Source organism: Pundamilia nyererei, unplaced genomic scaffold (assembly GCF_000239375.1).
Source record: "Pundamilia nyererei isolate P.nyererei 1_Seehausen unplaced genomic scaffold, PunNye1.0 scaffold00031, whole genome shotgun sequence".
NCBI classification, from domain to species: Eukaryota; Metazoa; Chordata; class Actinopteri; order Cichliformes; family Cichlidae; genus Pundamilia; species Pundamilia nyererei.
This window is the reverse complement of record NW_005187432.1, coordinates 2809414-2833444: the sequence shown is the minus strand read 5'-3', so window position 1 is coordinate 2833444 and position 24031 is coordinate 2809414. Positions and strand designations below refer to the sequence as shown.

General features: G+C 39.9%; 2 protein-coding genes across 5 annotated transcripts in view; both read right to left on the bottom strand.

Annotated features, from left to right (window-relative positions):
- LOC102216210 (retinal-specific ATP-binding cassette transporter-like) overlaps positions 1-21089 on the bottom strand; it is a 44833-nt gene extending 23744 nt beyond the window's left edge. For both annotated transcript variants that reach the window (XM_005729077.1, XM_005729078.1), the window contains exons 1-17: positions 20954-21089; positions 19582-19694; positions 19262-19355; positions 18934-19075; positions 18697-18836; positions 17920-18047; positions 17549-17746; positions 13034-13123; positions 10459-10696; positions 9420-9559; positions 8683-8799; positions 6746-6943; positions 5086-5291; positions 2693-2869; positions 1666-1888; positions 762-983; positions 46-250 (exon numbers count right to left, since the gene is read on the bottom strand). In XM_005729077.1, coding sequence (XP_005729134.1) covers positions 46-250; positions 762-983; positions 1666-1888; positions 2693-2869; positions 5086-5291; positions 6746-6943; positions 8683-8799; positions 9420-9559; positions 10459-10696; positions 13034-13123; positions 17549-17746; positions 17920-18047; positions 18697-18836; positions 18934-19075; positions 19262-19355; positions 19582-19647 — 2584 coding nt within the window. In that variant the 5' untranslated portion in view covers positions 19648-19694; positions 20954-21089. The remainder of the gene's footprint in view (positions 1-45; positions 251-761; positions 984-1665; positions 1889-2692; positions 2870-5085; positions 5292-6745; positions 6944-8682; positions 8800-9419; positions 9560-10458; positions 10697-13033; positions 13124-17548; positions 17747-17919; positions 18048-18696; positions 18837-18933; positions 19076-19261; positions 19356-19581; positions 19695-20953) is intronic.
- Positions 21090-21736: 647 nt separating this feature from the next.
- Positions 21737-24031, bottom strand: part of LOC102215519 (rho GTPase-activating protein 29-like) — a 31316-nt gene continuing 29021 nt past the window's right edge. For all 3 annotated transcript variants that reach the window (XM_005729074.1, XM_005729075.1, XM_005729076.1), the window contains one exon: positions 21737-23708. In XM_005729074.1, coding sequence (XP_005729131.1) covers positions 22446-23708 — 1263 coding nt within the window. In that variant the 3' untranslated portion in view covers positions 21737-22445. The remainder of the gene's footprint in view (positions 23709-24031) is intronic.

The window sequence follows — 24031 nt, the reverse complement described above, 5'->3', positions numbered from 1 at the left end:
ATCAATTAATTGCTAAAATACTGTAGAATATAAAGTAAGCCCAACCTGGGAAAACATTATCCAGATACCAGGCCAGGATACCATAGAGGACAGCATCAAAAATCATCATGAGGATGGAGGTGAGAAAGGAGTAAGTGTCTTTCTCCAAGGGGCTGGTCTTAATGTTGTTCCACTGCAGGCCCAAACCCTGCTCCTCATACCGTGACAGGTACTCTGTCCCGAAGCCAAAGGCCACAGGTGACAACAAGCTCTGAAAAACATGAGGGGTAAAAAAAAACAGGATGATCACTCGTTTCATTTGTTGCTAAATATCTGTGTGTAGGCATGAAAGTCAGCTGGGTTAAATTTGCTAATGTTTACCATGAGATTTACTTAAATACAGCGCTTAACTAATTTATTAGACTCGTCATAAAACATGACAGCACAAATATTTTTGAAATCTGTTAAAAACTTGTTTAAAACTTAAAATTTTATTGTTATTTATGATGCAAAACGACTGAATTCATAGAAATTAATCAAGCATTCAACCGCTAAAACAATTCTTTCTGTTCAGAAATGGAAGTAAATAACAGTAATTTGACATATTTATAAAAAATACACCATATACTGTTGGATTACTCAGTATATGCAGGGGGAACTATAGTATAAACTATACATTAGTAGTTTAATGAATGTGTTAAGCACTGTAAATCATATTTACTATGCTTGAAAAGCATAACTTCAGGTCTGATTTTGTACTTTAAACAAAAAAATAAACATACTGCAGCCAGTTTCATGCTCTTGGTGATGCGGTCTTGCCAGGCAAAGCACAGGATGTGAGGTAGGTAGAGGGTGAAATAAATGATGCCACTGCAGGCTGCTGCCAGGTTGGCCTTGTTGAAGAACACGCTCATCAGAAAACACTGCATGATGGTGGCCAGAGTGAAAGTCATCAGAAAGAAGAAGACAAGGATCGGGTCGCTGTAATGCAACACTTTGCCACCCTGAGATTAAAAAGGAGATATATATAGAGCATGACTATCTCTGCAGCGAGTTTTACTTTCACATTTAAACATGCACATTTAGGGTTTAAAAAAAGGTAGAGAGAGGAAAAACACATAAAATATATGTGTGTGTGTGTGTGTGTGTGTGTGTGTGTGTGTGTGTGTGTGTGTGTGTGTGTGTTAATATGATCCACAAGAGGGCAGCATTAAACCCTGTGAAACATGAACCCTCCAAAACAACCTTTTGGTATGGCAACCTTTACTATTCAAAAGAGACATATTTAGCAATTTTTCCATCTGTGTGGAGCCACAAAGTATTTTTGGGCCCTATAATTAAGGTCACAGTAATTAAACCTCTCAAGCATAAATTAGTTTATACGAGGATTCGTTATTTAACTGGTTTTTGCATTTTTATTACATTAATAACATGTTAACTGAGTTCAAGAACTAAATAACAAATCTACTATCAAATAAGTTTACTTCAAAACAAAGTAATGTGCCATGCAGGCCACTTTGTGCTGAGGAATCAAATTAAAACTGCTTTGATAGCAAATATAACATATAGGCCCAAGGGTCAAGCTGCAGGTTTGAATAAACATGCTCTTAAGAGCTGACAAAACACCCTCAGTCTTACTTTCAGCTTTTTTCCACCTTTTCTCTCCAGCTCTTTGTGTTTTCTTACCATGACAATAGAGGTCAGCAGTACTGTGCTCGCAGTCATCATGAGGAAACTGTCGATGAACCACGTGTACCAAATGACTCCATTGCTGACCCCCATGGCTTTGAGGGTCTCTTTAAGACGGAGCTCCTTTTCCAGCACGATGCTCTTCACTGTCATGGACACAGAGTAGATCCAGGCCAGCACCATGAATATTGGGAAGCAGCGGTTCAGTGTGATCATGAAGCTAGAGTGGAAGTAGGAGAGAGGAAGGAATTAGGATTACACTGATTCTGTGATCTCTCCGCACAGAATGCATTAATCTCAATTTTAGTCAGACAAAAGAGCAGCACATATTTCCAAAAAAAAGGCTGTATTCTAGAGAGGAAATTCAGTGTAGTGTAGTACGCCTACTAGAAATGTTCACACATTTGGTTCCTCCATTGATAATAACTAGAATAGCACTAATACAGACTGCAATAAACAGCAATACCCAACTCTACGTTCAAACAAGAGCCACCAAGATGAATGGCATGAAAGCAACAGCAGACTTTTTTAATTTACCTTTTTACTGTCCTTGGCTTAGCTTTCAACAAACCAGCACTCAAGTTGGCTGATTAGTCTGAAAATGTTTAATTCATAATGTGAGTTTTCATTCTCATTCTACTGTATGTCTGAGTCGGCTTGACTGGGCTTTGAAACCTACTGAAATTCAGTTACAAAACCTGTCCACACAAAAAGAAGTTAAGCAGTTAATCACCGAGTTGGACAGTTATTCAACGCATCTATTAATAAATTAAAGCTTCATCTTAACTATACACCAATTTAGGTTAAATTGAATCAGTTGCATGGACAGTATATGTAGGAGCATCATTTTTATTCTGCAATTAATTGTATATTATTCTATTAATAATAGGTTTTGCAGCCCTCTAAAGCACTGTTACACTTTCTGATGTGCAGCAAGTGCTTTATCTATTTCTTTTTAGAGCTTTCTTAATGAAAAGACATATTGTGAAAAATGCTGCAGGACTGCAGTGACTGGTAAACTCACAGGTCATCTACGTAGCATGGATATGGCATCTGCTGGACGTAGACCCCGAGTGGCCAGTCGTTGCCTGTGTGAATTTTAATGATGCCGTGTTCAATCATATCCTGCAGGTAAGCAAAACCTCCCCAGATGTATCTCTGGTCCTCCATGGGGTCTGCTCTAGGACCAGGATCCCAGTACCTGAGAGAGAGGACACAGAAGAATGAAAGATGTCCAGATCTACACGATTATGGTGTTTGTCATCACATCAGAGTAATATATAAGCTTTTGTTGTTGTAGTTGTATTAAATAATCCCGGCCACAATCTCCACTGATTTTCTTTCCACCATAAATTATCCTAAAGCCAAAGTCTTTAACGCTGTGCACGCTGATTTTACTTAAGCGGATAAGTCTGACTCAAAGCTCTTTTACAATCTGATTATTCAATTGTATAGCGGCAGGAGTCCCACTGCTTCCATTACAGCCTGCTGGTGTGCTGCAAACAGCTAAATCTGCTTGTTCACCCCGGGGGATATTGACATACTGTCTGCTTATGAAAAAGAGATCAAAGAGAAAGGGGAAATGCATGTAAGAGCTACACATGGTTGGATGAAAGGGCAGGTATGGAACAGCCAAAAACCTTTGGAAGACAGCGAGAGAAGCTTTTCCTCTGGGGAATGTCACAAATCCATATAAATTGCCTCATTAAAGTGGCAGTAACAAGATTTTAAAAAAATCTAGGACCAAGCTGACAGGGATATTTAGTGCTTTAAATGATATTGGTTTTGGTTTTAAAATGATATTGATGGATCTAATCAATTTTATTTCTACTTTTAATTAAGTACAATTAAAGCCCATGAATGGCTTTTGTTATTTGCCAAAGATGTTTATTATAATTGCGAGCTCTTTGTTTGGTCCCAAGATAAATTAATTTAAACAGTAAAGAGGAAGTTTTTCAGATATTTTTGGCATCGAAAAAATAAATAATTACTCCAATGAAACAAAAGCATCAAAAACATGGGTTAGACTGCAAGGACGCTTTACTTTTTCACATGTTATGCTCAAAACTGTATTTTCTTTAAACTACTGCACAGCAGGAAAAACTGTCACACAAATCTAAATATTCAGACACTTTATTCAGCTTGTTGCTAAAGCACCTTCGGCTTTGAAGCAGGGTTTCCTTGCTATGACACAGTGATTCCTTGGCTCACGACTTTCTGTCATTCTTTGAAAATCCTCTTAGTTTTTGAGGGACATTTTCAGGTCTCTCCAACAACCTACTCATTGACATTCACAGAGCTGTCCCCAAACCACTCCGGTATTGGATTTATGTGTCCTTAGTGTAATTGTTCTATTTGGAGGTGAACCTTCAACCCACCTTGAGGTCTTGAGCCCAGTGGAGTTTGTTTTCATTTAAAGCACAGAGATGGAAGATGTCTCTGTGCTTTGCTCCATTATGGTAAATGGTAAATGGCCTGCATTTGTATAGCGCTATTCTAGTCCCTAAGGACCCCAAAGCGCTTCACACTACATTCAGTCATTCACCCATTCACACACTGGCGATGGCAAGCTACATTGTAGCCACAGCTGCCCTGGGGCGCACTGACAGAGGCGAGGCTGCCGGACACTGGCGCCACCGGGCCCTCTGACCACCACCAGTAGGCAAACACGGGGTTAGTATCTTGCCCAAGGATATTAGGCATGCAGCCTGGGATCGAACCACCGACCTTCTGATTAGTGGCTGACCTGCTCTGCCACCTAAGCTACAGCCACCCCATTAGCTCAATTCCCTCAACCCTAACCATTCTCCCTGTGTTGGCTCTAAAAAGAAAATCCCACCCCTGCATCATGCTCACCATAGTGCACTGTTTGGGGTGCTTTCTCCAGACACGGTGCTTAGAATTGATGTCAGACAGTCTAATCTTGGTTTAATCAGACCAAATCACCTAATTTCTACTTTCTGACAGTCCTTTAGAAGAACTTTTGTAAACTACACGCAGGTTTTCACTTTGTAAGAGTTGCTCACCCAGTTGCTTAGTTTGATCATATAGTCACCCTCTTGAATCCAAACCTTTTCAGTTTAAGAATTATAGAGGTCACTCAATGTGCTCTTGGGAATATTAAATGCAGCAAAGCCTGGGCTACATTTCAAGGTCTGTCGACTGAATGTTTCTTTTTCTTCCATCCTTGTAATCAGTTTAAAGAATTTTCATAATTGTGGAGGGGGACTGAGTGCAAATTGATCACAAAAGAACATCTAATTTGAACACTTTTAGCTTGTCAGTGCAATATAAAAAAATGTGAAAAGCTTCAGGGATTTGGATACTTTCTGAGTGCAGTGGTTAAGGTACAACAAAAGCTGTCATTTAGCTTTATTTTAGGGGGTTACAAATGTTGAGTAGTCATTCATTACTGACCTGTCTTTGATCTTGTTGGTACGCTCCACCGCATCAATATCCATGCGGATCTTGTACTTGACATGCGGCGGAACACTTGTGGTCCAGGGATACAGGTCCATGAAGACCACGCCAGCCCAGAACTTGTTCTCCTCCAGCAGGTGCAAAGCCTCATGGATCATCTGGGACTCGTCTGTGTAGGCCACAAACTTATCCAGACTAACGCACTGCAGACAGAGAAACATGGAGGAGGATGTGGATTTGTGTTCATAAGAAGCAGTGAAACAGGGCGATGATTTAGCATTTAGCAAGTATAAATATTTATGTTTTCATGTATGTGTGGTTACTGATGCCTTTTAAGCAGTGGCGTTGTTCAATGTGCTGACAGAAGAAAAAATATATAACCCTTTCTTCTATAACATCTAAATCGATGTAACAGTATGCAAGTGCATGTACGATTCTAATTAGATTATGCATTAGATTAGATGCTGAACACTATAACTACCATGAAATACTGGAAGCAAATCGTGTTTCCTTATTTTCTAAGCATCTATTTTCTGAGCTGAATCCTAAATCATTGTTGTTGTTTTTATGGGTTTTTCAGTGGAGTAATCTGGCCACATGGGAAAATGTGAGCCACTATATTCATGGTGCAGTGGCAAACATAGGCATGTTCATATATGCAAGCAGGAAAGCAAAATCCATTTAATGTACACACGCTAATCGCAACTCTCATTTTCTCACACACACTTGCTATATTTATTTACCACGTGTGTAATTACCATGTGAAACTCCCACTATGTACACCATAGATACAGCTCTCTAACCCCACTCTCACACTCCCATGTAGACCGTGTCTAATGTCCTCATTCACATTACTGTACAATACCCCCAGAGCACTCAAAGACAGACAAGAGATCACTTCCCATTCATCTTTATGTGAACACACAGTCACTACACAATGATGTTCTCTCAGAGATGGGCTGAGAAGAAGGAGCCTCACTGATACACATGTTCCAATAGGATGCCAGTGTGAGAAACATACCCCTGACAGAGTAAGAGGACCTCATGCTAACTACAGCAGTTATCCTATGGCCCAGTGATTACTGACAGCTATATCTAATTTGCTAAATCCCCCTGGATTGTTTGTGGAGCTCTGAAGGGTCTTGGCACTAAACTAGGAGACAAAGGGTAGATTGAGGTGCCTGCAATGATAGGGCTCTTTCCAAAATCCAAACCCTACCCCCTTTTAATCAGACACAAGAAGAGAGAGAAGGCGTGAAGGATGGATAGAGTGATTTGCCCTCTTTTATGTAGCAAGCACAGGAGTTTGTTTGAATGAAGTGCTGTACACTAAAAAAGCACTGGGTTTTGAGGGGGGTGACTCATTCCCATCTACTCTCTACTTTATCACTGAATGTACAATGGAAACAAGGGAAGGGGGTGACAGCAAACATGTTCTTGCCACCTTTCAGGCTGCTGTATGGAAGAGCTGTGCTAAGTGGTTGTGCCCTGTGTCAAAAAGCCTGGCACAGTCTCCAGGAAGAAGACCTGGGAGACAGACGCTCTTGTCTGTAGAATTTAGACAAAGCCTACCAAAAAGGCCAAATGCCTTGTCATAGGAATGTGCAAAATTGAGGAAAAAAGTAGGGAGACACAGAAATAGAGACAGGTTACTAACCTCTCCATACTGGTTGAACATGTGTATGAGCTGGTCGGTGATGTTAAAAATGTTCCTCCAGTCAAAGTTTGGCATGCCCGCCTCTCGCTCTCGCTCTGGTCCATTATAGAGGAAGTTGAGAATGTCTTTTGTGGTAAATTCAGTTCCCACCAGACTGTTGTCCATGAAATGCATCACCGTTGGGTTCCTCAGTGTATCCTTCAGTGAGAGAGATTAGAGTTACTGTGCATAATAGAAATACAGTACAATACATGCTCATGTAGAAGAAAATGTTTGATTCAGGTGGCTACACAGTAGAGTAAGGAGTAAAATTTAACATTTTCAAGGTTGTGCTGACCAACCTTATGTTAGAGGCCATAAATATGAATCTCTAAATATCAGGAGTAATTAACTGGGAACAAATTATCTATGCTAGGTAGACATGGACATAATGTGGGTGGACATAATATTCAACTAGCTAGTGCTTTTAAATGTATCTGGGGGGGGCGGTTAAATAATACTAGTTATAGAAAGACTTTAAATTTGCTTTACTAGGTTTGAGGTTGCTGACTGACAGCACACACATAATCACAAACCACTCAGTCACAGAACTGAATCAGATGGTTGAGTGGATTATTCAGTACCTGACAGGTGGAAACTAACACAGGCAGCTGTAGCTGGTAGTCATCTATGAAATATCACCTGTTAATTCAAGTCACTGAACTCATCCATGTTTGGGGTCCCTTCAGGAGCATTTTTAATGCAAATGTCTGTCTTGCAGTGGGGTCTCTCTATGTTAGCCCTGCGACAGACTGATGACCTGTCCAGGGTGTACCCTGCCTCTCGCCCTATGGTAGCTGGTATAGGCTCAAGCCCCCATCATGCAGCTGTGGAAGATTTTTTGGCCGCACATCTATGTTGTGAATCTGCTGTTCAACTAAATCCCAAAGGTGCTCGACTAGATTAAGTTCTCGTGTCTCCGGATGGCATTTGAGTACAGTGAAGCAACTGTCTTGTTCAAAAAAACAGTTTGAGATGATTTGAGCTTTGTTACATAGTCAGCAACAATACTCAGGTAGGCTGTGGTGTTTAATTGATGGTCATTTAGTAATAAGGAGCCCAACATGTGTCAAGAAAATATCTCTCACACAATTACATCACCACCAGGAATCTGAAATGTTACGAGGAAAGATGTTGTTTATGCCAATTCTGACCCTACCATCTGAATCTCACAGCATTCATCAGAACAATCAGATCAGGCAACATTTTTCCCAATCTTCAATTATAATGTTGGTGAGCCTCAAATTGTTGCCTCAGTTTCCTGTTCTCAGCTGACAGGAGTGGCACCCAGTGTGGTCTTCTGCTGCTGTAACCCATCTGCTTCATGGATTGTGCAATTATAGATGCTGTTTTGCAAAATGTATTATTTGAGTTACTGTTGGTTTCCTATTTGATTGAAGTAGTCAACACAGCATTTTCACCCAGAAATGCTGTAAACACTAGAGATGGTTATGTATGAAGATCCTGGTGAATCAGCAGTTTCTAAAACACTCCACAGGTAAATACTACTCTTCTTCAATCTGATGCTCAGTTTCTACTTCAGCAGGTTGTCGTGACCATGTCGGCATGCCTAAATGCATCAAGTTGCTGCGATGTGTTTGGCTGATTAAATATTTCCAATTACAAACAGCTGAGCAGGAGTACTAATAAAGATGCCAGTATCAGCAGTGTATATATATATGGATGCAGCTTGCTAAAAAGCCTGCTGTTTTGTTTGTTTTTTTACTTTATTTTATTATCCAAGTAATGAAATGAAGGGCTCAAAATAGGATTTCACAAACTAATGGGTGGATTCACAGTGGCTGTGTCCATCTCTTTATATAATGTCAGTGGTAGTAAGGAGAGTTGATGTGCAAATGTGCATTAAATTAGTGTGCAGGATTGTGCAGTAATCATACCCTGATCATGTTCATCTGAACGCTGTTTTGGAAGAAAGCCCAGAGTTGAGGTCCCACCTCTTCCCAGGCCTTGGCCATATTTTGGAGCCTCTCTAGCTCCTCAAAGGTTGTGTTGGCCTGGACAAACACAAATACACACATCCTATGAAAGTTGAAAAATATTTCCAGAGTAGTACAACAAAAGCATATTTAACACAAAGCGTTTGCATTCTGTGCTAAATACACTGTGAGTAATGAGTTTGGTGGAAGTGTCAGTTGTTAAAGGATAGTGTCAGTTAAAAACAAAAAAAGGAGAGATCAAAAAAGTCCACTAACACTTTATCTAAGGTTTAAGCTGCAACATACAGCGGATAACAATGGAATGTTACATTATGTAATTTGGCTACATTCAAAACGCTGCTCAAAACTCTCGAAACCCCACTCTGTCTCGTGTCAGGAGGATTAAAAGAGACATAACAGATCTGTTTTTCCTTCCACTGCCGCGCCCCCACACTTATACTGAATTCTCTCCCTCCTCTTCCCATCCCTCACATTGCATCACATTACCCCTCACCCCCATCACCGCCACCATCCCTTTGCTTTCCTCTGCTTCTTTAGTCAGCTCATTCCAAAGGTGGGTGGTTGGTTTGTATGCATCTACACTGATACTGAGTGTTGAAAGAATCGCAGAAGTGGGGCAAAAGTGAGTTGGAAAAGGGAGAGAGGTGATGGGTCAGGCTGGAGGTGGTCTCACTCACACTCTTTAATATCTTGCGGGCTGCGGGGGAGTCGGGGGTGTAAAGGATCTTTCCCATCAGCAGGGGCTTGACTGAATTCCACACAATTTTCGTGACAGGGTTGGACTCCAGGGTCTGCATCAGGGCATTGCAGAAGGGAGCTAGGGGTAGGGAAAGATGAAGAGAATGAGAAACAAATGGTATTCATATATAATCATTTTTCCTTATGGCCTCCATAAGTCTCAAGCATTCAGACGTAATAAATGATCAACTAAAGAATCTTAATATTAAAAAAAAAAAAAGCCAATCAGAGCATATCAGCCAACTTTCTGGAACAAATTTTGCCTTTTGAGGCAAACTCTGTCCAAATGATAACTGAGTGATCTAAACATCTTTCTTTATGCTTGTGAAATTAGTTCTGTCCCACCTTCTCATGCTAATGAATGCAAACGACATGTAACAAATACACAATAAGCATAGGTAAAGACTGCATTTGCATAAATAGAAATAAATACGTGAAGTAAGAAGGTGTGTTTTTCTAATATTTAACTATATCTGACTGGTATTTTTTTCTTAAGTCACACTTTAATTACAGCACATTTATTTCTTCCTTCATGTTGAATGAAACTATATGATGAAAAGCACTGAACGAGTGAAACTGAATGGCCGTTGTAGTATTTTCTTTCCAGGTCAACCAGTCACTTCCAATCTAAACTTTTCATTCCAAATGAAAGAGAGGTGTTTGCAGGTTGTGTAAGCGTGAAAATGTATAACTCTGTGACATTTGGACAATTTGAATGTCACAGCAGGCATCAGAGCTGTGACATTTTCATGAGTATGTGTTGTGATGCAAACTTGTGATATTTTTTACTCGTTGTTTTAGATTTCAAAAAAGTCATACTATAACTACTTGTGGTGTCTGCAAAACACTATCATATATAGCGCTATCATATACAGCAGGTACAGGTATATTTCTGTTTCTGTGATTTTTATCTGTAACAAGTACAGTCTTAATACTATATTTGAGTAGAGTATTTTTTTTAAATCCCTCTTTACTTACTGGTAGTATCATCATAGGCATAGTTGTGGTTTTTGGTGCCATTGACCCCCAGAAACACCTTATAATTGTTGTCTTCATACCAGTTGAAAGACAGGACCCTAGAGCCCCCACCCTCAGGATATCCACAGAAGAGACTTGACACGCTGGACATCAACTGGGTGAAAGAGGAAGGACCCCCAGTTTGGAACAGGGAGGACACTGCCTTCATGAGCTCCTGAGAGCTCTCCTGCTCCATCATCTGCGCAAGACAGAGAGGCCCAGTTAAACTTTTAAACAATCCGATAGTCTGCAGCCATGAGGCTGTATCTATAGCAGTGCTTCAATATTAGCATGCTAACATGGTCACAGTGAACACACTCTGCAATTAGCACTAATCACAAAATGCAAAATACAAAAAAAGTGAGCCCAAATCAAACGGAAATTGGATTTTACTGGTGGAAAGGTCAACAAAGCAGAGCACATTCTAAAAAGTGAGTTCCCTGTACACACAGAGAAAATGAGATACTGGTAACACTTTACATGAAGTAAAATATGTGTAAACTATAAAGACGATATGAACATGATTAATAGCTTATATTTACAAGTTGGTTACTCGGATAACACAAGTCGGGAAATAGGATTTGCTATCGTCAGAATAAACTAGGATTTAAAGCACCTTTAACCTATAAACTAGAGTTCAATCACCTCTGTCTAATATACAGTACACACCCCTAACACCAAATGGTTTATATGCTGTATCTCAAACCCTGACTGGCTGTTAGTTTTCAAGTTTTATATATTTTTTAGTCTGGCGTGTCTGTTGATCATTGCTGAGAAGTACGGCCAAACATTTTCTGGCCTACAGCAGGATGAGTAACTATTCGGTATTGCTGGAAAGTGTAAACAATCCATTTTGAGTTATTTGACCTTCATCAGATAATTATACACAGATCAGGGATATTTATGTTTGTCATACTCATTCATGCCCTGTGAATTTTTAAGTATAAACGGTCACAAGAAAACAATAGCTTAAAGATAAGCAAAGAAGTTGGACAGAGCTGAGCTGCAAGGTGGATTAAATATCCTCCTATTGAGAGAACAAAAATAGCTTCAACCAGGAGAGCAATTCTCCCTGCTACATGTAATTTCCTCTGTGAAGATAATGAAGGAGGCCATCAATAATTGTATTGCATGTTGCTCCTACATGTTGGTAGGACTGAGTTCCTCCGGGAGCGTTTTGGTTCAAATCATATTTGGATTTATTAGCACGGGTCATCACTGATTTGGCTCCAGAGGTGAGTGATGAAAATGGCTCTTTGATAGTTTATGACTCCTACTCAAAGCTACCTTTTACATGTGGACACGCGCAGACATAAGCATGCTACAACACACCCCTCATGTCTGTCGCGCTCACTCCCTCTTCCTCTGTTTTCTTATGTATTATTTCTCGCACAAAAACATCCACACACACACTGAACTGAAAGGAAGAAGAGGTGGGTAATGAGAGCTTTTGGCTCGCCTTTCTGTCACCACGGTGATACGAAGGTCCCACCTACAGGATGTGTCACCTCAAAAGAATGTCCCTCTTTTCCTCCCTCCCTCTACCTCCCACCCTCCTCTCTCTTTCTCTCTCACCCCTGGCTAAGGTGATGATGGGATACGCTCTCCCTTGGGACAAACCGTGAACGTGCCTAAACACACATCTCAGTCACAGTGATTTGTGTGTATGTGTTGCCTGATAAACACACAGACATTATTCTACTCTATTGTGTTACAATGCTGTTTTATACTGTTTGTGCTTTTTGTTAAATATAAACCAATACATCCCATTTCATTATGTTCTACCGTATTTGTTCTAGTCGACTCTCTTAGTTTTATTCTATTTTAGTCTAATATTTTAGATGTGTAATAACGTATCTGTGTTTCTGTGTGGCTGTGACTTGTTGACAACATGTCAGCATACTATGTCTCCTTCTTCTGACTTTAATTGAATAGTGATAGTTCTTGAAAGCTGATTTTATTATTTTTTATCATGCATTTTCTTTTTACTTTTTCAGTTATTTGTTCATTGTTTGATCTGTTGTACCAAGTGTGAAATAAATAAATAAATGAAATGAAATGAAAATTATCTTCTCATTCATACATTTTTTTCTTTCATTTGCGCAAGTGTGTGTATATGTGTTTACATTTCCATTCCACGTGTGTTCTTCTTGTAGAAAAAAAATGTAATCTACAGTATCTACTGTATTCTCTTCAACCCTGTTCTATTCCATTGTAGTTAGTGTTTCAGATCCATTCATTTATGATGCATGTGCATGCATATACATTACATGTATGCAGATACACAACAGGCATATTTTTAGCTCACAAAGCACTTGCAAAAATGTATTTTTTAACACATACTGTACATGTAACCCTCACAGTATTGAGCACATCATTCAGCTTCTTCTGGGAGCGATTCTTGAACGGGGAGCAACGGAAGAGGCGAGTTTCCTGTATGACTAAAAATACTAGTGCCTTTGATACTGAGGGCTTGAGAAGAAGAAGAGACTCAAGGAGCAGAAGAGAAGGGATGGATGACATTTGGACTACTTACATCTTGGATCTTCGCTGATGTTGCCTTAAAAGCCTGGCCCCAGAAATGCAGGTCAATGCCCACGGAGCTTCTGTCCAAAACTTGAGGCATCTAGGGGGGAACAAAACAGGAGATCTATTAAAGTAAAATGAGATTATTACAGATAAAGGGGGATGTAAACACAACTGGTCTTTTGTTCTTTTATGTTATAACCATTACTGCTCTTTTTAAATCATATAATATCTCAGCTTGTGACTTGTAAATTCATATCTGGTCACAAGTGATTTCCAGGAAACTTCCAGGAATTTGAAGCAATACACTACTGGGCAAAACCACATCAAACGCACAGAAAATGCCATATTTTTTTTAACCTGTGCTAAACTTGAGATCCACCAATTGTTTGATGTGGAACTACGTATTATAACTCCCCTACGCATCCTTCAGTGGCATTATCTTCTTGAGAAACCATTAACAGTAGGTGTTAGGAAATGACTGGTCAGGGCAGGAGTGCTGAGGGTAAGGAAACCAGGAGTGCCAAGACAAACACACACACACGAGATATCCTTCCTCTCGCATTCTTCGTGCCTGAATTTCAATGAACGAAGGAAGGAGGGAGGCAGTATGGTGAGGGGGATAGAGAGAAAGCAAGGGAGTGGGAAGGGAGGGCACTGAAAAGTTGATGCAAGAAGGGAGTCAAGAGTGTAATGATGGGAGGACAGCTGCTATGAGACCAAGGTAAATGTGGTAATGGGCATGATGTGCGATGGAGTTAATGAGTTAAATTAAGAGATCAGATTTCCCACACATAAACTGTCTATCCATCCATTCTCTTATGCTTATCCTTGTCAGGGTCGTGGGGGGGCTGGAGACTATTCCAGTTACCATAGGGCAAAAGGCGGAATTTAAGGTTCTAGGTCAGATTTTTCATCTCTAAGATATTTGACAACATACATCTCTCAAGTCTAAATATAGGGTAGTCTCTAATTGACCCTAATTTGCAAGCTATTTATAGCAACTTCTTCACTATTCCAAGGATTTTCTTTTAAAAAAATGGTAATTAAAGCCACAGCAACACTGTGAAGATGCACTATTTGTCAGGTTTTTTGCAACCATATAAACCAGGTTTGCTAGCAGCTATGTTGACTCAAAATATATGTATGAGAAGTGGCATCCTGTCTTACAGAATACCACAGAGTCTGCAGGCAGGCTCTAAGCCCATTAAAGAAACAGGCCAAGAAGGATAATGCCATGTAAACTCCCTCAGCCAATCACCTGACTCACCCAGGCTGAACAACACAGACATATGATAAAGAGAGAGTACAACATTTACAGCTGGACATGCAGTGAAATGGAGTTTTTGACATTGATATCATATAAATACGATGCAATTTATAAGACGGAAGAGTATGGACAGAATGACTAATTTGATTGTCAATTACAGTGTCAGTTACATATATTCCAATAGCCAGGTTTCCTGTCTCAACAAACAAATCTTTTGTTACATGTTAGGAAAAAGATTTTTCCTATTGCGTAAGCTAACACTAGTTATACACTGTTAGCTGTTTAATAATGTAAAAAAAAGTTCAGGTGCATTTTGTATATGTGAAACTTATTTCAGATGAGCGTGAGAGTCCCTGCTGTTGTTTTGTGGATCTTATACTCTTTGTTTCACTATTTGTGTGTGCGTGCAGAACAAGGAGACAAGAGACAAAAATGAAGATAACATTTCTTGAGTTGAGGATGAGGACAACTTGCTCAAATAATCACAGGTGAATACAAGTGTTATTAAAAAAGAAAGGGTCTGTTTTAGTCCCAATATGCTTTTAAGATAATCGAACATTTCTAAAGAGAGCCAGTGCCTAAAATAAAACCAGCAAACACTTCTACAGACTCCCCTGCTAGAGCCAGCTACTGGGCCTCACGTGCAGCACTGATATCTATGCAAACCTCGACATACATGTACAGTTTCTACAGAGAAGATTTACTGGTATTGTAGCACTCACTTTTGAAGCTTTTGGAGGACAGTACCAATTCAGCTCAGTTCAATTCAATTCTGGTTTATTTAGATAGCACCACATTTGAACAACAGTCCCCTCAAGGCCATTTATAGAATAAGGTAACAACTGTACAGTATTCTAGAGAAAGCGCCAACAACCAGCCCCCTGTGAGCAAGTGCTTTGCAGCAGTGGAAAGAAAAAAAATACTGCCTTCTAACGAGAAGAAAGCTCTGGCAGAACCAGAGTCAAGGAAGTGCAGCCATATGCCACAACCCGCTGGCGGGGGAGAAAGAGAAGAGACGGGCAAAACACACACTAAGGGAGAGAGTAGACAAAAATGTAATGACATGCTGCAGTGGTATACAAACATATGGTGAGTAAGAAGAAATGAGTGGGGAAGTAGTCAGTGTATCACATGAAGTCTTGCAGTTGTCTGAGCTTACAGCAGCATAGATAAGGAATGGTTCAGAGACACCTATTCCAGCCCTAACTGTAAGCTTTATCAAAAGGGATCCTAACCCTAATCTTAAAACTAGAAAGTGTGTCTGTCTCCTAAATCCAAAGTGGGAGATGGTACCATGCGAGACGGGGCTGATAGCTTTCCCTCTACTTTTGGAAACTCTAAGAGCCACAAGTAAGCCTGCAGTCTGAGAGTGAAGTGCTCTGTTGCAATCAAATGGTACAATGAGGTCTTTCATATACGATGAGCCCTGATTATTCAGAGCTTTGTGTGTGAGGAGAAGGATTTCAGATTAAATTGTGGATTCATTATGAAACCAGTAAAGAGACGCTAATATGAGAGAAATGTGATCTCTGTATGAAGTATGATCTGTTAGTACTCTTTGGATAAACTTGAGTATTTGCTGGGAACATTTAGAACAAATTGATAAAAAATAAATGACAATAGTCCAAATTACAATAATCCAGCCTAGACCTAATAAATGCATGAACTATTTTTTTTATCACTCTAAGATGGGATGTTTCTAATTTAAGAGATATTGCAAGCAGTCCTGCTTTCTTTCACATGTGTTTAATGTCCACACTATCCAACATATCCTGGTCAAAACTGCCTCCAAGAGCTCTCACACTTTTGCTGGAGGCCAGTGTAATGCCATCAAGGGTATATGTCTGGTTAGACACCAGGTAAGATCCATTATTTTTATACAATAACTTTGTTTTGTCTTTAAAAGATTCCCAGTGTTTAGCTAATTGATTTGTGTCACCTGGCTTCACTGAGAAATGAAGCTGGGTATCATCTGTAAACCAATGGAAATGAACGCAGTGTTACTTGATATTGTTATTGCCTAAGGAAACCATGTACTGTATAATGTAAAAAGTATTGGTGCCAGCACAGAACCCTGTGGCACTCCATGACTAAATGCCAGATGTGAAGACTTTCCATCTTCCACTACATCAATTTTACTGATGCCGCAGCTAATATTAAAAAGTCCATATAATAGGTTTGTAGATGAGTGACTGTCTGGCCTGCACCGACTAAATCCAGGTTTGAGCTGTATTTATTGGCCAAAATTTAATGAATTCTCTCTGAAAACGTCTTGCAGTGAATATGCCTGAAACAGTCGGAAAATACACAGCAGTGTGTGTCTCTAAAACTGTGTAGGACAATTTTGCCTGAGTTTGTGTTATGGTCTTGGGTCAGTGACCCAGGGTTTTGGAATTTGTATTACTATTATTATGATTACTATTGTTCTTGGGTTTATTTATGGCTATGACTTCTAGTGTTATGGTTTCTGTTTTGTACTTCCAGCACTCAAGTTCTTCTCTGTTCTGCAAATTCTAGTTCTTAGGTTTATCTCCTCTTGTTGCTGCATTTCTATGTGTTTTGTTTACACTTCCCTGTTGTGTCATTATGGGTAATTGTGTCAGCTGTTTTCCCATGTGTGTTCACTTTCCCAATTAACCTCCAGTGTACTTAGGTCTCGTGTTTCTTACTGTTAGCTGTCTGGTTGTCTGCTTATGTTCTCTCCCATAGTCACAGCCAAAGTAAAGGTCATAGTTTGACATCTCAGTTTGAGTCAAGTCACTGTTCAGTTTCGTTCCTGTAATCAATCAGCAGCTAAATAAACGGTCCGCTATTGGTTCGCATCTCAGCTCAGTTTCCCTCTGTGTCTGCGTTTGGATCCACACCTCTCTCTCTCTCTCCGCACGATTTGCCTCCAGAAATTGTGACAGTTTGGACCCACATTTATCGCTTCAGGTTTAAACTGTGAAGCTACCAGACTTTGATAGATTAAAGTGCTTACAAATATTAAATAATATATAATATAAATATGTACATGACTTAATGCATTAATACATCCTGACATTCCAAAGCAGAGTAAATATGCAAAATCAATACAGTAACACAAGAGATGCACATCGATATCCATCAGTGAATGTGTGAGTATCTATAATGACCAGTCTTTCAATAGAGAGCAGTGCGTGGATGTGGGAACCAACATCTGCTGTTAGACATACTAGATCATCACCTAGTGATATGAATGATGCACCACTGTATAAGTTAAAACAAGCTACTAACCAGCTTAAAGATCTTGAAGAAGTCCAGATTAGCATACAGGACATCCTCTATCCTCTGGAGCCTTTGCTGGCTCAGGGCACACATAGCATTGCGGACCCCATGCAGTCCCATGCGAGTGGGGAAGAACAGGAAACGCTCCAAGAGGGCCTGACTACATGCTATGTCTTTCAGCTGCAGGTCTGGGACTCCAAATGCAAACTGCAAAACAGCATCAAAATATTTGTATTCATATTCAGTAAGTTACTATAATGTATATAATGTCTTTTTAGACAAGTGCAATTGCCACAATCCAGGTAAAGCATGGTTTTAATTTTGATTCTCCGCAAAAGTTCATCATTAACCTCTGCAAAAATCTTTCTAAAAAGATGTACCTGTTCAAGTCGTATTTGTGCATTGACAAGTTGATAAACTATAGACTCTGAGAGCCCGGCATCTCTTAACAGGAAGGCTGTGAGAACTTCATCATCCTTCAAAATATCATCCACCTTCAGCCCGCGACCTAAACGGAAAATCATGAACAGAGATAGCGAAAGGTCAAAATCAGCAAAAAATAACTTTGACCCACTGCGCTGAGGAAATGATTCACAGCAGAAAAGATTGACACAGATTTTCAGAGAAAACGCAGTGAGGAGGGGTGTTTATGCACATTTCCCTGCCAAAAACTAAAGCTAATTTCTTAGGAAGAAATACTGAGAACACATTTCGGGTATGCCTTTGGGCCTAGTCATAAAAAACGGCATGTGACTCAGCACCATAATGTGCAAATTACCCAGGATTAAAAGGCCAAAGTGAAAAATAGTGAAGGGAAGTTTATAAACCACCATGGAGGAATTCTTTTTGTGTAGATGTCATGTACGTACTTTTTAAAGCAAGTGGCAAAATCTACAATAAAAGATATTTTTAAAGCCTGCATCCATGCAGCACTGAAAATGTATAACGTAATTTACAGAAATTGGACAAAATAAATAAATATTTTTATAGCTACTGTTTTCTGTTTATGTTAGGTTAAGAATTAATGTCTCTTAAAAGGAAAATTATTAGCACCTTTGGGTTCACATCTGTCCAGAAACCTTGTTCTCAATAGTCAGTTTTTTGTCAGCTTATTAATAAAAACGTCTACTGGCCACTTTCCTCTTTTTTGACTTCACCTGAGACTGCAGACGGATTGTTGCGTAAAGTTTCCATGAAGTTTGAGAATGATGACATTTCATGCCAAAGCCTGCCAAGCTGTTGGACCTCCGTGTCATTGAGCAGAAGCTTTTGGATGTTGCTGTAGAATCGCGCCAATCTGGAATAACCCCCCCAAAAAACACACAAAAAAACCCATTTTTTTATAAGGTTAAAAGTGGTTTTTACCAAGTTTAAAAGAGCTGAGTTATGCTTACACCGAGTTATTATAATTGGAAACAACGCCTGGGGATTCTCCTCGGGTTGGATATCTAAAGCAGGGATTGTTGACGTTGCAGAAGATGCCCTGAATCCAAGGGAGAATCCCTGTAGAGGGCAGCGCCTTGTTGGGGAAATGACCTAAAGAAACACAGACTACGTTAGAGGCAATGTGAGAGGTTGTGATTTGATGTTAACAGAACTGTGAAAGGGTAAAGGCATACTATTTTTACAAGGAAAGAAAGGAATTTCAGCAAATACAATTTTGTCTTTTTCTTTTCTTTTCTAATTTGAAAACTTGATGCATAATTGGCGAATTCTTCTTACACTCATGTTGTTGGTACAGTGGATTGGCTTTCCTCAGCCACACCAAACCAATGAATAGCAACACTGGCCAGAAGATCTCCACCAGGAAGCGGATCTGGATAGACAGATGTGATACAGTCATACACCGTGAAGTATGAGAACAACAGAAACACAACCAAAACAATTGCCATGGGGTTTGAACATTAATATATATACATATATTATACATATATATATGTATGTATATTAATGTTCAAACCCTATGGTAATTGTTTTGGTTGTGTTTCTGTCGTTCTCATACTATTTATTTCTATATATACAATATATATAAAAAGTGTTACCTTCTGTCTCTTTCGAAGAGTCCAGTTTTTCCACAGTAACAGGCTGACTTGAGAGCCAGTCTTCATTGCTCTGCAGCTCAACCCCTGGAAGGGGTCATCAGACTTTAATAAACCTGTAGATAACATAACTCCATTAGTGATGACATTTACTACAGCTATTTCGAAGACACGAGACAAACTAGATCAAATTATTGGAGTTCAGAAAGACCCATATGTGGATCTAGCCCTAAGAGCACGTCTTGTCTTGGGCTGGATTTTGTCTTGTGCTCATTTCATATCAGACTTATATTTGAACTGGTTTATGAGAGGTTTTACTACAACTGCAGATAATTAATTCACAAAACACACAGAACCCTGACAGGCTCCGCAAAACCACTGAACCTCTATTGATTAATGCAAAAGGACAAATTTTACCTGCAGTGGCAATGGGTGATGTTATTAACTACCATATGTGTTAACAGACACGGTTACAGGATGTATTTACATGACTTTGTGCGTGTATACAAATAAAGCTTTATACTTGCAATTTGAACCTACTCTCATGCAGATGTATTCCAAAGGCAAATTAATTTTCAGGGAGATGTTAAGGGGAAAATGCCAGTGACATATACAGGATATGTGCAGATGGTGCTTCAGAAAATCTCGGACATGAAGAGTAATTTGCTCAGTGCAACGTGTCCAACAGATTACCTCAGAGCGCATGAACACCTGTCTGGAAAACAGGGGATGCTGTAAGACTGAAACAGGAGAGTAAAAGCTATCATTATGTATGTGACATCTCTGGATGTAATTTTGGGGGTTTTTGTGCTTTCTGCTCTCATCTTTGGGAAAAAAAGCTGAAAAAAAGAAGAAAAAAACCGTGGCATAAATCACTTTAAAAGGCACTGGTCTGCCATGTCCCACCAAAACAGCTTTAATGTACTTAGGCACCTTTCTATGTCTCTATTGGTCAGAGTGAACACCATTGCAATTATTGCATTGATAGTCCCTCATTTGCTGTGGTAATGGTGGAGAAAACACCCTAACACACCGCTCCAATATCTCCCACAGGTGTACGAACTGGCTAAGCTTCCCTCAAGTATAACCAGTGGCCATGACACCCTTCACTGAGTCTGAAGTCTTATTTTGTTTGTTAAATTTGTCATTTACCTTTATGCAAGTTAGAAAAATAGTCATTTTGGAATATGGGGGCAGTTCTGATACAGTTTGGTTCCACTCATCCCTTTAAAGAAAGGTCACAGCAAATCAATACCAAGATGTTCTGAGTGAATCTAAAAGCCAAACAGTAATTAGCAGCCATATCTCTTTGTTACACGATCTTCCAAACAACTTAGTCAACAACAAGCTTAAACAAGTAAATACAGATCCTTACCTGTTATGGAATGATAGAAAAGTAGAACGACATCTAGAGAAACAGGTTCACCGACAAGCTGAAGTATTGGGAAAAAATTAAGCAAGGTAAGAGATCCGTGTGCCTTCTAGCTGCCCACTCCCTCTCCTCTGCCTGCAGGTCAGCAGCACTCCTAATCTGATTGCTCTAATCTCCCAGCTCAACATGGGCAAGCAGAAAAAACACAACCGTCATCCATTTTGAGGCAGAATTAAGGGGATACCTACGGAAGAGGAAAGGAGGAATCCAGGTGGAGAGATGTTTCATCCTATACTGGAGATGTGTTTCATCACGGCGGCAACCAGTGTGCTTTTAGAAAGATAAAGGAGCAAGATTTACCTGCACAGTCACTGCACATCACTCTGGAAGAAAGCCTTTCAGCTAAGCACCTCCATAATAAATCAGTTTGGACTGAGTGACACAGGAGCTGATCAGACTCAGAGACAAGGGGGTTTGTTTCAGTTCTGAAATGACTCATTGTTTTGAGCAGCTCGACAAGGTGGAGTAGGTGACATGGGAAATTAGGTGAAGGGAATCTGAAATCTTGACGGTATCACATTAAAGCTACTGTGTAGAGATAAAAAAGAAGAAAAAAGTGAGTACCCTTATAAGTAAGAGGGAAAACTGAAACAGACACACACCAAATAAATATAGCATAAAGCAATAAATTTAAAACAACCTTTCAAATATAACCTTGATTCTCCAGGGCGCTGAACAGAAATCTACAAACAAAACAACAACAACAAAACTCAATCTCAAACAGAGTCATTTCAAATGTTTAATTTGCAGCAGGAACTGTTGCGTGTCATTCGTCTTCCGTATAGTCACAAAAATGTGAATAAACACAACCTTTGTGACAGACATGGAATATGCATCAATGAATATAAAAATGTACAAAGATACAAATGATTTACATGCTGAGAAAAGATGTACCAATCACAGGCTATGAACACATTAAAAGATGTAAATGTTGACTTCTTTATCAGTAAGAACCCTCATGCTTGAAGTACTTACATTTATACCTAGTGGAATAAGAGTTAAACTAATTTTTTAAAATGAAAGGAACCCCAGAATCTGAACCTGGATTATTAAGTGCAGTGTGTAAAATAGATTTCTGTATAAATCAAATATTCAAGAAGAAATGTGATAGGCTTAAAGTTCGTTTCAGACAGAAGTTGATTTGTTGCCAGTTTTCTTTGTCATACATTTAATCTATTTATTTATTTAAAAATGTGGCAATAAACGATTGTGTTGGCATCGACATTTTGAGCGCTTAAACCAGCTGCTGTTGACTTAGACATATGAAAGAATATATTAGCACTTTTATAACACTTTTATGGTTTATTTTCACAGGTCGACATTTCCTTCCATGCTCAGCTTGATGATAAAAATCTTTTCCCCAGCATTCACTGTGATAAAGTAATATTTACAGATATCATATGAGTTTTTTTGTTTGTTTCTCCTTTTTTTGGTGTCAGACAAAATGAGCCTCTCTGTGTTTGAGCTCCTGCAGCCGCCGGGGTCGCAGTCTTTGGTAAACAGGTTTATTCTCACTAGGGCTAAGGTCGTCAGGGCTGCTAGGGGGAGGAGACTGAGGGGGTGACATGGGAGCAGAGGTTGAGACCCCAGAGTCTATGGCACTGTCAGTGGAGTCCTGAGTCTGGAGTGGCGTCTGTGTGGGGCTTTTAAGGACAGGGGACGGACACGCTGCTTCAACAGGGCTGTTGGGGAAAGACGATGAGGTGGTGGTGGTGGTGGTAGTAGCAGGTGATGTGGTAATGATGGTGATGTTGGTGGTGGGTGACAAATTAATGGTAGTGGAGATGATGGTGGGGGTGGATGATAAGCTGGTGGTGGTGGCGGTAGTTAAAGTAGTATTCCAGTTTGGGAGTGTTGTAGCACGGCCGTTGTTGGAAACAGGGGGCTTGTAGAAAGTTCCAGAAGGAGGGTGCAGAGTCCTCGGTGCCCTGAGTGTTAGTGGAAGGTTTGGTGAGCTGCTAGACTCGCGGAGTGAACTCTGAGTGTCATTTTCCCTTTTGGAGGTCCAAACAGACTTGAGTGACGATGTGTAAAGGTTACTGGAGAATACGGTGCTAACGCTACTCGTCGTTGGAACCACAGACGCAGTTGTTGGGGTTGCAACATTGCTAACAGGTATCGTTGCCTTTACAGGCTGCACTCCAGAACTGGCAGATGGTAGGTTGGCCATTATCATAGCAGTCCTGGGTGTAACATCATAGTGCTTGTACTTCTTGTCCCACGTCCTCCTCTGAGTGTCAATAAAAGGAGTAATGTAGTAGGTACTAACCCTGGATGAGCCACTTTGCCGAGCCCTCTCTGGCTCTGGCATCTCCTGTATAGTTTCAGCAATGGTCTCCCGCTTAACAGAGCCTGAATCAACAACATCGCTGGTGTTTCGATTATTCCTCTCGCCGATTTGAGCTGGTGCGGGCAGGCGTTCCAGTGGCATGCTGACTGGTCGAGACGCTTGTCTGGCGCGCTGGTGGCGCAGCTGTACCTTTGGTGCCATGGTGGTGACAGAGGAGACGATGGTGCTGGGACGACCAAACACTAAGGTTGATCTCTGAACATCTCCTCCACTAGAAGCCTGGACCCCGTTGACTCTGTCCAATGTCGAGACCCCTATTTTGTGTTTTCCTGGTCGGACCTCCTGCACCTCACCCATGATGTGAGATGATGGGATGACAGATGAGTATCTTTTGTAGATTTTGGTGCTCTGAAACGATATAAACAGATTACAATAAACTAAACTGTATCTACATGTAACAAAAACACCTGAAACCTAGAGGAGGGAGAATTTTTTGTTTACTGTTTTGTAAAGATGAGTTGTTGTTTTTTTTAATTGTGCCATAGAGTAATTTCTATTAAAAAAAATAAAAAAAATACTGAATCTTTTTGATTACATTAATATACTGTATTAAAGTTGATTTTATTAACACTGAACTGTTGGGAAAGATAACTTTAAAGGCACATATGGCCTCTTTTCACTTGACTGGTTACATCCTAATCACAGCATAAACAAAATGACTCAAATTTGGT